Below are 13,511 nucleotides of genomic sequence, written 5' to 3'. Positions count from 1 at the left end.
TTCATTCGCCATTAAATACATAATGGGGCCAATGAGCTTATTGTTATAGATGTATCGCGTGTCAAAACGGTATGCATACTGTCTTAATGCTATTTCCGTCACGACTCTCTGCCTAGAAGGCCACGGCGACTTCAACTATAAATACATGTACACGAGCGGCGTGCGTGATCGGTCCCGATGTAATTTCGTCCTTCGTCCTTCCTCGCTTTCGTCGCTGATAGGCGTCTAGCGTCTGAGGGTTGCGCAAGGATGCCGGTACGAGATTGCGAGAGATCGAGCTCGCCCGACGAGAAAGCGAGGGTAGGACGGAGGGTACGACATCCCAAAAGGGCAGGCTCGGGGATGAAAGAAGATTCCGTAGTCGTGTCTGCGCGTGAGCGGGGGATGGGGAAAGTGGGCAGTCGGTGAGGAGAGGGTGGATGGCAGACGTTCAGGGCGCGAGAGGATAAAGTGGATGCCGGGTGGTTAAGGGGGTGGAAAAAGGACGAAGGATGCCGTCGCCATGAGCGGAGTAGATCGTCGCGAACCGACTGGAGGCGGCGATGAAAAAAAAAAAAAGATAGCCCTCGCTCGTGATGAAAGAGAAAGAGAGAGGGAGGGGAAGGGAGGGGATGTTAAGAGATAGACCAGAAGAATAATCGCGCGACTAAGTGGAGCGATGGATGGTGAACGCTAACCACTTCACGATGTCTTCAAGAAGTCACTGTCGTGATTAGTGACCTTAACGTCTTGCGAATTGCGGTACGATTCCTCGAATCAAGGGATTGAATTGTCAAAGGACGTATCTGTTAGGGAACGAGAAGTCAAGTACTCGGAAAAACTGATTGGTTTATTTTCTAAAGATATTTACAGTTTCTTTTTAAATTATCTGACTATTATTTCCAACCAAATAGTATTGCTATCGATTAATTGTATAGAGACTTAAGAATTAACTGATATTATTGCTGATTAATAGCAGTAATTGTCACTACTAAATTATTGTATCGTCGTTGCCGCGTCGCTTAATCATTGATATTCCTTACTATTTTTAATACTATAATTATGACTTTGCGCTCAACTCGTGTTATCCGATCTCGTACTCGCGACCGGCGCGTTTTACCTCGCAGCGATGAACCGCCTCGACCTTGTAACGTGATCGGTGTGTAGTTACAGTCACGGTCGTCCGGTAGAGCTTGCACTACTTCGGTAGCAAACGTACGGTGGCGTAATGATGAGTGGGCCGTTTGTCTCTCGTCTACCCGGCCCATGATTACTAACCTTCCGCGGAATATCTTCTACGCTTTACCTTCGACGTTTTGGAGTGATTTATCGCGCGAGCTGTACGGCAAACTGTATTCCACTTTTTTCTCTCTCTCTTTCTCGCTGGCGCAGCCGAGCCGAGCTGTCCGTAATACCCCCTCGGCGTTCACATCGACGCGACGTCGCAATACACGGCGCGACGGACTTTTTTTCCTCTTTATCTCACTGATCGAGGCTTTGGCGATTTGTATCACGGAGGGCGTTGCGTCGCTAAGCTTTAAATGTGCCGAGAACGATACTCCGACGCGAATCTTTAAGAAATTCCATACTATTAAATACAAACGTTTTTATATAAGAACTTGTTTCTGTCGGGATAAAATGATTTGGTGTATATATGTATATATATATATAAAAAAAGGAAACGCGAGATAATCTCGGATTGTGCAGCTACTTTATACCCATTTCTTGATTTTGAGCACGTACCATGTCGCTTATGTGCGAACACGGGGATCGTTTAACAGGTGATACCGTGCGGAAATTGTGGTTTAGTTTCGCGATACCGATAGAGCGCGGCTCATCTTCCGGGCTTAGCCCGGGTTATGGAGCTGTTTGAAGAGAGAGAGAGAGAGAGGAGGGCGAGGAGGGAAGCTCGACGTGTATATCGAGATGCCTCCGAGTGCCGTCACTGTTTAGTGTTGTGCACCGTCTTCCATTGGTGGGGTCTCACGAAGCAAGCCATACGCGCGTCCGAGTGGTCAGATCGCTCGCGATTGTGATCCCTTCACACAAAGCGATCTCGATATCCCGAATTAATTCGCGCTCCGATCACCGCACCATCGCGTTTGCATGGCAAATTGTCTTCTTACAATTGTCTTGTTAGCCATTTCGGTAAGAATGATTGTGCATTCGCAATAGGCATTATTATGTTTATGTCAATCAATTTATTCTTTGCATAAACAACCGATTACATGTTTTTTTCTTGAAGGACAAGAGATACATGTGCATAAAGAAATAACGCGCACGAATAATAAATAAAATCGTGATGAATTTATTTAAATATACATTATTATATATTTTTTAAATATAGATGGGAAAGAGAAACGGAGGGAGGGAGAGATAAAGAATAGTAGTGACTTGCGACGATCACGTCGGTTTTATGGCTCGTTAGTCGAGCGTTAATTGGAAGTGTGTAGCAATCTGGGCGACGAAATGTTTGCGGACCTTAGTGGAAGTAAAGTTGTAAATTAATTAGTGATGAGAGAGAGAGAGGGAGAGAGGTAGAAAGATCGCGTAGAGCTGTTAAGCCGTTATGGATGTCTCGACGAAGCATCTCCTAACTCAAAACACTCGTACCGAGAGAGTTAACCCACCCTTGACAGGCCGAGAAATCTGTCAAACTACGGCGGTGTGCGGCTTGTAGACACGTCGTTAGAAGCAAAGTTATAAATTAATTGGAGTGCGTGCACAGCTTCTCCGTGTCCACGATTTTCGTGGAAACCGACCGTAAAATGACCACGTCATCCAGTTAGACGAAGACAGCCGAGGGAAACGGTTATATGACTCTGCGACTGGATACGAAGATCTTGTAGCTGGTACGAGGATCTTAAAACATTTACATTTTACTTATGTGTTATAAAACGAGGATTTTACAAGCGTCATGCAAAAGTGACATGTGTGAGACTGTAATGCGATTTGCGAATGCGCTTGTCGACGCGACAATTTTGTATGCTTGTACAGACACTACAGACATCCGATATTGAACAGACGTTTTGTTATCGGAGATAATACGATGCCGGCCGTCAGTACACAGTCCCCAGGCGTTTGTTCAGGCACCCCTTTTTCCCCCTCCCCGGAATTTTTTTCTTTTTCTTCCCTGTCGGCCTGTTTGTAATAGTATTTTGTTGTTCCATCGAGGCGATCCGGTGTTTTTGATCTCTTGATATCTATACCCGTCGTCACCGTAATTCAGTAATAAATATCGAACTTCTCTCGGAAGTATTTCATTCGACATTTATCGCGACGTCGGTCGTTGGCTGTGTCAAATTGGCTATTAAAATAGACTCGCGGTGAACTTCTAATTTCGGCGGCAGCGGTCGTCAAGAGGACTTGTCTCGATATATTCGATAACACGTAACATTTTTTTTATTTATCAGTCGCACGCGATGTGGCGTGAAAACTAAACGTCGGTAGGCACGTCAGCAACGCGCCTCGTATTAAAATTACGGATACAGATCGGTGACGAGTGGAGTCGGTGTCGAGTCGCACGAATACCAAGCGATTTAGCCCGAATGAGGAAAATAGAGGAAGAGAGCCTCCACTTCTGTGGATTACTCACCATCATCTTACGATCTGCGAATCTACGGCGCCAGTCGACGTCGTAGTCGTCGTCGTAGTCGTGCCGTTTCCGTTGCCGTTGGCCGTTTAATGCGAATTTCACATGCATGGAGCGAGACGACGACGACGACGACGACGACGGGCAAAACGCGGGAAAGCGATGCCAGGCACGTATCATTTTAGAATGGAAAAGAGCTTGCAGAGGGGTGGAAAGGGGGAAGGAGAAAGAGCACCGCCGCGCAGACGGCAGCCCTTTACGTGCAAAAGCTCTTCTTTTTTGCACACCCCTCTCTGCCCGCCGTCCTCTTCATTACCCCTTGATTTTTTGTCCCGCCCCCCAGTCTGTCGACTTCCATCCACTAATCTTTTTTTTTACCTTTTTTCCTCACCCTTTTCTCGCCGCTTGTACGTTCTCGCGAATACGGCGCGAGAGGACAGGGTTTGAGGGAACGGGCTCGAAACAACGGAACGCGCGAGGGGGCGATTTTAATACCTTACTCCGCGAGCGCGAGACGGCCCAAGGTGGCTTTTATTAATTTGTTTCGTGTTTACGTTAATTCGCGCACAGCCCGCTAATTTGCACCGAGTCCATTTTCATCAGACTTCGCGTTTCTCCGCGTTCGCGACGCTATCGGCCAATTACGACTGTTTATGTTAATAAATTTTACCGTTAAACTCCGTAAAATATAGCATCGTGGTAGATACAGAATTCTTCTTTGCCGAGAGATTTTCGAAGCTAGTTGCCGATAAAGAGAGATAATTCTTTTATAAACACAATTTAACTTCTTAATGATATTATCATAATTTAAAGAAGTTGATGTGCTCCGATACTCTTCCATGTTGTCTTCTTCTCTCCAGAATTAAATAAATAACTTACCATAAATTTTTCACACGCTAGTTTATGCTCGATCGTATATAATTACATATATCGATCGCGCGATTGAAATAGTCTCTCAATTATTGGTAACGATGATTTTATGATGACGAATAAAATCTTAAATGCGCCTAAATGTTGCTGCATTTCGCGGGGTAAACTCGATCAAATTGAATCGAGACGATAAAACATTTGCATAAGTAATTGCATTTGCGCGCGATGAGCATCGAGATCCAAACGTACAAGTTTAGAGATACGGGAAATATTTTATATCTCTCGAATATTTTTTATTATCGTCGACAATCTTCTAGACATGCGTGAGTCACGCTTCGTATGCGGTTCTGCGGAAAGTCGCATTAAAAGCGAGCGGAACGGCGAGGCGTATTACCGGCGTATAAAGAAGCGAGCGCATAATCTTGAATCTGTGCGCGCAGCGTTCATACTAATGCGTTAACGACCGCTCTCACTGACGGCGAGATTGAGATTTCGGTCCTCCGCCGCAGAGCAGCTGTCAGATACTCGGATGAACCGACGACCGACGACGGCGCGCGCGGTGGAGCTTCGGCAGTAGCGCATTGGTGGGTCAGCGAACGAGTTGGCAAGTGCCGTCGCCGTCTCCGTTGCCGTCGAGCGAGAATATATATGTATATATATATATATATTTCTCTTGGCGAGCTGGAGAGAGAAAGGCCGAGAGGAGGGGAAGAAAGGCGCGTACGTGCCGCGGCTCACGTAATCTCAAACGAGACATCCACCTGCCTCGTTGTCGAATTATTGCTGCTTTTTCGTCGCTCAAGGCGAATTTACACGCCTCGCGTCGGCACCGCCGTTACGGACGAATTACTCGTCGGGAAAGTGAATTGCCTCCGTAAATGTTCTCACGAAAGACGGTCAGACAATTTTCGGGTGACAAATGACGCGTAAAGATAGATACATGACTGTTATTGATTCTAAGATTATTTCTCCACAGTTGACTATTAATCATATTTAATTATCATATTTGGTACTTAATTTATTTATCTATAATCCAAAGATTCACTAATATAATTTATTTATCTAACTCTTTAATCCGTAATCTTTTAATTCGTCACCAACGCGTCATCCGGTAAATTCTCGGTTTTCCTTCGACCCCGGTCGTTTTGTATTATTTAATATTTTTCGCCGGCGCAGACTACAACCACTGTGCGGTACGCGATCTCTTCCATTAAAAACCGCAGAAAATGACATTCCACCCTCCGCGAACGGTTCGCTGACCCTCGCTTTGGCCTTCCTCCCTTTTTCTCTCTCCCCCTTTTTTTCGTATACTGGCCATTATACTTATGCGGATGTGTGCGTGCCGTGAAAGAGGGAAAGTAGGAATAGGAGAAGCGAGAAAGGTCGTTTAAATCCTTCTTCATTCCCTCCGCGAGTCGCAACCCCGACGGTGTTTTTGCCCCCCTCGCGATGCCGAATTCCTGCCGCATGATATCAAAGACAAACACGAACGTTCAGAAGAACGGAACGAGTCTTCAAAATGTTTTACGGTCTTTTTTTCAATTAAATTGTTTTTAATCTTCGGTATTTGTCTTTGCTTTATCTTTTTGAGCTTTTTAAATATCCGACTGTATCAAAAAGACTCTTTTCTAATTAGAAATGTTGATATTAATAATTACACAGGAGCATCTGGAGTAAAATTAAAATAATTAACGAATTATAAAGTAAATAGAATAATGAATACAAAATGAAATAGAGATAAAGTTGGCTAAGTTAAATAAAAAAAAAAAGGTGTTTTAAACTACCAAATATCCTTGAGTATTCGCATATAAAAGCTTCCTGCATCAAGTATTTTTTGTTTGATGAGAATTCTGTGTAATACCTTCCATGATTATGCGGCGCTGGCGAATAGCTGAGGCTTTGTCGAATTTCTTCGGGAATAAGAAGCTTAACTCGAATGCGAACGTGTCCAGGTTTTTTTTTTTCGAGTTTCTCTCTGCGAGGAGCTACGCTCATTTATGGCGCAACAAAGCATATTGTGTTGCAATGGATCTTTAGCGGTACTTGCAGACATAGTCGGCTGCTTTGTGTCTAAATCGTATTCAAATGATACTCATGCATTCCGATTGTAGCTATCAATAAATCGTAAACGTAGTCGATTTTCATATTTCACGTACATATGTATAACTCTATTAAAAAAATCTTTAGCTAAATTTTACGAGATTGTGAGATTGCAATTAATAATCTAGCTAATAATTTTATTGCGTTATTACACAGTAAAAAATTTTGTGTCAATGGAAGTCCACTCTCAATTTTGTGTTAAAATAACTCATTCATCGTGTTATTTTTGACATTTAGAAATGTTATAAATGTCGATATAACATTTCTAAATGTCAAAAATAACACGATGAATGAGTTATTTTAACACAAAATTGAGAGTGGACTTCCATTGACACAAAATTTTTTACTGTGTAATCATTTAATAATCAAGGTTTTGGATATTATTTTTTTTTTCGCTGCTAAATCGAAACGCGTAGGTGAAACACAAACGTACAAAGAGATAGAAAAAAAAAAGAGAAAACAACCTTTCATAACGTTGCGATGAAACGGCGGCCGCGAAGCGCAATTTTCACGCGCTGGAACATGTCGCACGCAACGAATGTGCGTTCGATGGGGGCGCGATGTGTCAGTTAAGTGGATCAAAGCTCGATCGGACATCCGCTCTCGATCGGAGCCCGCGACGCTCGCGCGAGAATCGCTTTCATACATTCGCGTCGAGTCGCGAGTTTGCACAGACTCATAAATACCGCACGACCGCGCGTGTGACGGCCGGGTATTTTCGCGTGCAGGTACCGTGACGTCGATATTTGCCTGGCACTCGCGATACAGAGAATGCAGGCGGCCGGGAGAGAGAGAGAGAGAGAGGGAGAGAGAGAGAGATCGCTCGTACCAACGTTTGTACGTGAGGAGAGAACCGATTACCTCGCGCAACAGCCATCTTCTTGGCCGTTTCTGATTTTATATTTCTTTGTTTAAAACATTCATGGACGGATTTATGTATCCATGAATACATACGAGACGTTTGTAAAAAAAAATCGTTGAAATAAGCGCGGCGTTGGAGATTCTCTGAGAAACTTCAGACAGGCCGATATTTTCGAATTCCTAAATAAGGTTTTCGCTACGAAAGCTCGTCATTGCGTCGTAATTCCCAATTTCAATTTTCCCATTAATTCCCATCGGTTATGTAATCTGTTAATCTATTGTAAAGAAGATTCTTGTGGAATTCCATCCCCAGTAAGAGTCATTTACTCCACGTGCTTGAGCTTAGTGGTCTCTCGTCGGCAAGCAGAGCCAGAGGGTTTATCGATTTCCCCGAGCGCGCACGGTTGTGAGCAATTTTCATCGCCGGCCGGTATCATCTTTCGCAATATGGCGTTTACGTTATACGGCGCGCTATAATTACGGGCGTTTTACGACGTTGTCGCCGATACCGGGACGCCGCGCCGCCCCGTGTGCGCGCTTTACGAGTCGTACGTGTTGTTTAGTACATATACGCACGGAGTACGGCCGCTGGGTGGCACACGTGGAGCGTACCACTCGACGACGGCGGAGGTTGGCGGGGGTGGTTGACTGACTGGCTGGAGGCGGAGACGAGATTGAGCGAGGTCAGGGCGGATGAAAAGTCCCTGACCTGGTCACCTACGCTACATCTTTTTCTCTCTCTCTCTCTTTTTCCCTCTTGCGTTTTACGCTACCGCAAACTTCGTGGGAGAAGTGGCACCTCGGGGCTTAATTAGCGAGACAGGTCAATGTTCTGTCGCGCCTTTGGGATGGAGACTCTACTGTAGGATGATTCGGGAAAAAAGATCAATGCTTGAAGACATACCTATTTTTGTGGCAATTTTTATTACTTAAATTGTATAAGGAGAATATTTCTTATATTAGATATTCGCGCTTCTTTGTTTATCTTAATTACTTTATTGTCTGGTTTTTGATGATTATACTCATATTTACTTAACGGCGGTAATCTGCTCGCCGCTATAAGATTGGTTGGATTAACAATCGGTCTTTCAACGATCCCATTGTCCCCTGTCATCGTCGACGCCATTATTCTCGCGTAAGTACGCGCGCCGGGCTGCTCCTTTCCGAAATTCCTGCTCGAGCGCATCGCGTCGAGAGCCGCCGCGCCGAGCGCCTTCATTACAAGGACGATCGGCGCGAAAAAGTCTTCCGGCGCTAACAAGCGGACGTGATTTATAGCGGCGCTCATTAATCACGTTAAGTTTCTCCCTCTTTGCGCGCCAACCCCGGCATTCGCCGACCTCCTTATTAAACCGCGATTCGATCTCATTGTCCTTAACGGACAAAGACGAAACGCGCGGTTGTGCGCCAAGCGCGGAACACGGCGAGAACAGCGGTTGTATTATTGCGCACGTACAACAAACGCGATTCATATTAGCGCTACACGCTAAATTACCAGTCGAACACTGGTGTGTCGTAAACTCGGCAGCCGCCTGCTCCTCGGCGCATTAATTTTTGCTAATTGCCCGTGCAATCAGTGCGCGACTGAGAATGTATGTATATGCAATGTACACGTATACACACACAAACGTATATATTTATATGTACGTTTATAACGTCGCGTATATACGCGTACACGGTGTGTTATAAACGATGTGTGTTCGCCGACGGTATCGGCGACTGCGGCTTCGATCGTTGCATCTCGCTGCGTCCCCGTCTCGCCGATCTTTGTTTGATAAATGACTGGAGCGAGGCGCTGCTTACGGTGAGCGCCACCGTGACATGATTGATTCGTTATGTACGTCGTCACCCTTACATTACCCCTCGACGACCGTCGTGTTCCATTTAGACGCGTACCATCTGAGATGTAACTTGTCACCGCGATTTCCCGGGCGGCGAAATGAATTTCTCCCGGCGAAAGCTTAAGCAGCAATTAGCAGCTTTATGTGGAATTCGTTAAGTTAATTGAGAACTTCCCCCCGTGGTCTTCTAATTAAAAATACGCTAATTGGTGACTCGTTGAGGGATCTTATCGCCGGGTATTTCGCTAGTATTTTATCTTGAGATACTAGCGAGACACTCAACGCGCAGCTGTGTCGTCGTTTGCAATTATTAACAGCGAATTTTCAGTTGACAAATCTAGATTATACGAAAATGCGTTATCTAGCTCTTTAATATTCATATTAATCTTTCTTAAGTAACGGGCTGATTATTATATCTTTTAGTTTGAAGCGTTCAATGTCAAGTGATAGACAATAGTTATCATTATTACGTAATGGTATACTTCAAAATAATCTTAATCTAAACTTTCGAGTTGAAGTCGAGTGCTGGATTTGCGACGTAGGACGTAATAAACCTCGTCAAGTAATATTTGTCTACTCTTTTTTGTTTAGGTGAATCCTGATCCACAAATCCAGTCCAAGCTGGGCAACTATTCGCTAGTGAAGCATCTACTCGACCAGCCTAAGCGCTTGATCGGCATCGATGGCATCCCGCCGAGTCCGGCGCCCTCGCCAACGCCCTCCGCCCACAAATCAGGCACGGATAGCTCCGGCAGGAGCTGTTCCCCGTCCTCGGGACAGGAGTTCAAGAAGCCCGGTGGGCTACGGGGCACGAGCGCCGCGTCTTCCTCGTCGAGCGCGAGCCATCAGAAACGAGGCGGCTTCGTCAAACCCGCTGACGGCAAGCCGCCTTACAACGGTCGGGGTGGCTACCCCGGCCAACCAGTCAAGCACGGCGGCGGCAGCAACGATCATCGCAACCACGGTTTGCTTCCAGCTAAGGGCCCGCCGCCGCCGACCCAGCCCTCCTCCGTGGGGAACAACGGCACGCTGCCGATCGGCAATTCCGGCGGAAGTGTCGGCAATCTCGGCGGCAGCGGCGGCAGCCTCGCGAGCCGCACTCAATTCGCCGGCCGACTGAAGCTCATCGAAGTTAACGTGAGTAATCGATCTTTTGCACCTCTTTATCCTTCGCGCGTGTCGATCGTCGGTCGGGTGACTCGAATCGTTTTGGATACGGTTTGCATGCGCGATGGCCGTCCGTTTCCCCGAGAGTGGACGATAATAGCTTTTCGGAGGTAACGGAGGTTTGATCGTTTTTGCTTCGAGTGGAGATTGTTTGAACGTGGGGTGTCCCGGAAGTCGCGTGTTTCCTGTAACATAGATACCGTGGGGACGAAAGAACGGCGATAGCGATCGAGAGGCTTTGATATAACAGTCAACGTCAAGAAAATACGATAAAAAAGGCTTCGTATTTTTACCGTTATTGGCCGGAGTTATGTTCTGTGAGAATCTGTCACAAATATAAAAAGATTAGAAATAACGAAAAGAGAAAACGATTAAAAGATTAAGGTATAAAATATATAAGGTAAGGATATGAAAAGATTAAGATCGGATAAAGATGTATAGTGAGGAAATAAAAAAGACTGTTATATATATTTTTTAAACGTGAATTACAATTATTTTTTCAATTATAAAACGATAGCATATTTAAAGTTTTTCTCTTTATCGATTCTTTCGCTGTCTTTGTTAACTCCACCGCGAAAGAGTGAATTCTAGACCGACAAGTATGAAAAATGATCGCAAGTACCGACCCGCGAACATGTGAATGAAGAATGCTTGTACATAATTCCTGGAATATCTCGCATGCACGTCGAGGAGCGAGAAGATTAATTTGAAGCTTGAAAGCGTTCCGGTGGTATTGAGAAATAAATAATCGTCCAGCAATTTCTGTAATTGATGCGTTCGACGCTGAAGGAACACAAGCGCCGCGCCGTGAATGCTACCCTGAGTAGGCAGTTTTGAATCTTTCGTGCTATTTTTAAATTCTTTATTCTGATATCAGCTTCTCGTGTCACGTACGTGATAAAGAATTTGCGAAGGCTTTCGCGGATACGTTATTTATTAAGAGTAATTGATTATTGTAATGAAGAAAGCACTTTTTATCAACATTAAAACTCGCGAGTTAAAGCATTGTTCTGTATAATGTATCGATTTTTTGTTTAACGCATTATCAAATTCACACGATATTAGCGGGCCCTCGATAAGTGCGCTAGTCGCGGCGGTGACGTCGCAGCGATGCCAAACTCACAAAGTCTCGAACTACTTTAATAGCACGTCTCGCCAAGAGTTGCGATTATTTGTCACGTAAGAAGATTAAGAGCGAAGTTTCCGCGGCGGCCGACGCTATTGTCGCGCGTTACTAAACGAGACACTGTCGAAATTAACAAGTTGCTGGAAATCATTATGCTTGCCGATAATCTTTCCTATGTACTTCTAATTACTCTTTAGAGTATGTTATAATAACGCGATGTTAATATTGAGAATCTCGATTTTTCAGTATCGTTCTCTGCAAAATTTTTAAATTTTAATTGACCAACGATTCAATATATGTCAAGTGTGTTAGCAGTTCGTGGAGAATCCGTGATTGGTACAATAAATAATTGTTATAATAAATAAAAATAATTGTATATTAATTAAAATTAATTAATTAAAAATAATAATTATAAGAATTTTAAATATATGAAAGCTACGCGTATTAAAAAAAAATTAACGATATCCCAATTGTTCGGTTATATAATATGTATATATACTACATCAATGTCTTCAATTATATTATCGATCACTCCTCGACGTCTCGAGCGCTATTCGTTTCCGCGTTTAAACGAGCGAATCACGACGTGCCCTCCCCTCGATCGCGAATCGCGGGAGGAAGATCAAGCAGCCATGGCATTAATCACCAAGGAGCCATAATAAAGAGGTTATTATTATCTCCATTCTCTCCCCTCCTTCACGCCGACTTTGAATTTCTATCCCGGAATCATCCGGCGGGTATCAAACGAAACCAGTTGGCTCGACAGGCTCTCGTTGACAGAGAACGAATTGCTTTTCAATGGAAATCTAAAGCTGGGCAGGGATGGTCCAGATCGTAGGGGAGGGATAAAGGGGCAAGGGGGTCGGAGTTTCGGCGGGTGCTATCACGTCTAGCTCCTCGAGGTGCAAATTTCATTGAGATTGACTATCGATCGTGTCTCCTTCTTCGTGTCTCCTTCATCCCCCTCCCTTTTCTCCAGAACACACGTTGCCCATCTTTGGAGTACCTCTCTTTCCCCGGGTGTACTTATACAATTAGAACCGATTGGGAGGGGGTGAGGCGCATCCCGTTTCTCCTCTCTTCTTCGTCTTCGCCCGGAAAATTGATCCCCGTCTGTCCCTTCGCCGCTCCCTCCACTGTTCTGGCATTTTTTCCCTCTTTGACAATGGGTGGCGGATCGTTCGCTGCCGAGTCGTTGGCCATTCGTCCTCATCCGCGAAATTAGTTTGGAATTACGCGTAAGGAAAGGTAAAAGGGGAAAAGAAGGATGTGGTCGTAGTGGTTGTCAACCGGGGATAAATTCGTAACCTAAGTATCGCCGTTAATGAAAACAATGTATCTTGAGTTTCTCTTGCGTCACTCTTTCTCTCCATTTTTTTCATTTTTCACTTCTTATTTCGATTCACTCACATTCTTTTTTGTTCTCTCATAAATACATATATGCATGTTTAAAAAGTAGTTTGTTTTGCGTATTTTTGTTGGAAAAAGTTTGAATAACTGTTGACGCAGCGCAAAAGTAAATTACACATTCTATTGAATAACTTGTAAGCAGGTTTGAATAAGGTTCTTTTAAATCCGTAATAATTTTAAACATTACTGTATATTCTCTATTTATCGCGCCTCGCAAGCGTGATAATACAAATATATCTCTGCCTACCTTTTCTCGCTTCTCGTCTCTCTCCGACTTTCCCATTTTTCGCTCATTCCTTTTCCGTGATTATCCAGTCTCGCCTGCCTCCGTTTTTCGCCCCGTCCCCCACGACGCGATGTCCTCCGGCTAAAAGTTAGTAGACATTCTCAACCCTTCCCTCGCATCCATGTCACCCTCTCCCCCCCATTCCCCCGTCATCCGGCGCTTCAGCTATTCTCACGCATTCTCCATTGTTCCCGCGTTTTCTTTCCGGGAATGACTACTCGTCGTTATTCGTAATACCACCCTTTAGGACGTGTCCTTCCCGTTCGTCTCACTTCTACT

The 13,511-nt window shown here is 44.6% G+C and overlaps 1 protein-coding gene across 7 annotated transcripts in view; it reads left to right on the top strand.

Annotated features, from left to right (window-relative positions):
* Lilli (AF4/FMR2 family member lilliputian) overlaps nt 1-13,511 on the top strand; it is a 205,543-nt gene that overhangs the window by 116,714 nt on the left and 75,318 nt on the right. For all 7 annotated transcript variants that reach the window (XM_071703782.1, XM_071703811.1, XM_071703792.1 and 4 more), the window contains one exon: nt 9,835-10,380. In XM_071703782.1, coding sequence (XP_071559883.1) covers nt 9,835-10,380 — 546 coding nt within the window. The remainder of the gene's footprint in view (nt 1-9,834; nt 10,381-13,511) is intronic.

The sequence above is a fragment of the Temnothorax nylanderi genome, unplaced genomic scaffold (assembly GCF_030848795.1).
Source record: "Temnothorax nylanderi isolate EJ_2023f unplaced genomic scaffold, tnyl_v1.0 TNYL_tig0003_pilon, whole genome shotgun sequence".
Lineage (NCBI taxonomy): Eukaryota > Metazoa > Arthropoda > Insecta > Hymenoptera > Formicidae > Temnothorax > Temnothorax nylanderi.
This window is presented reverse-complemented; position numbering and strand designations above follow the sequence as displayed.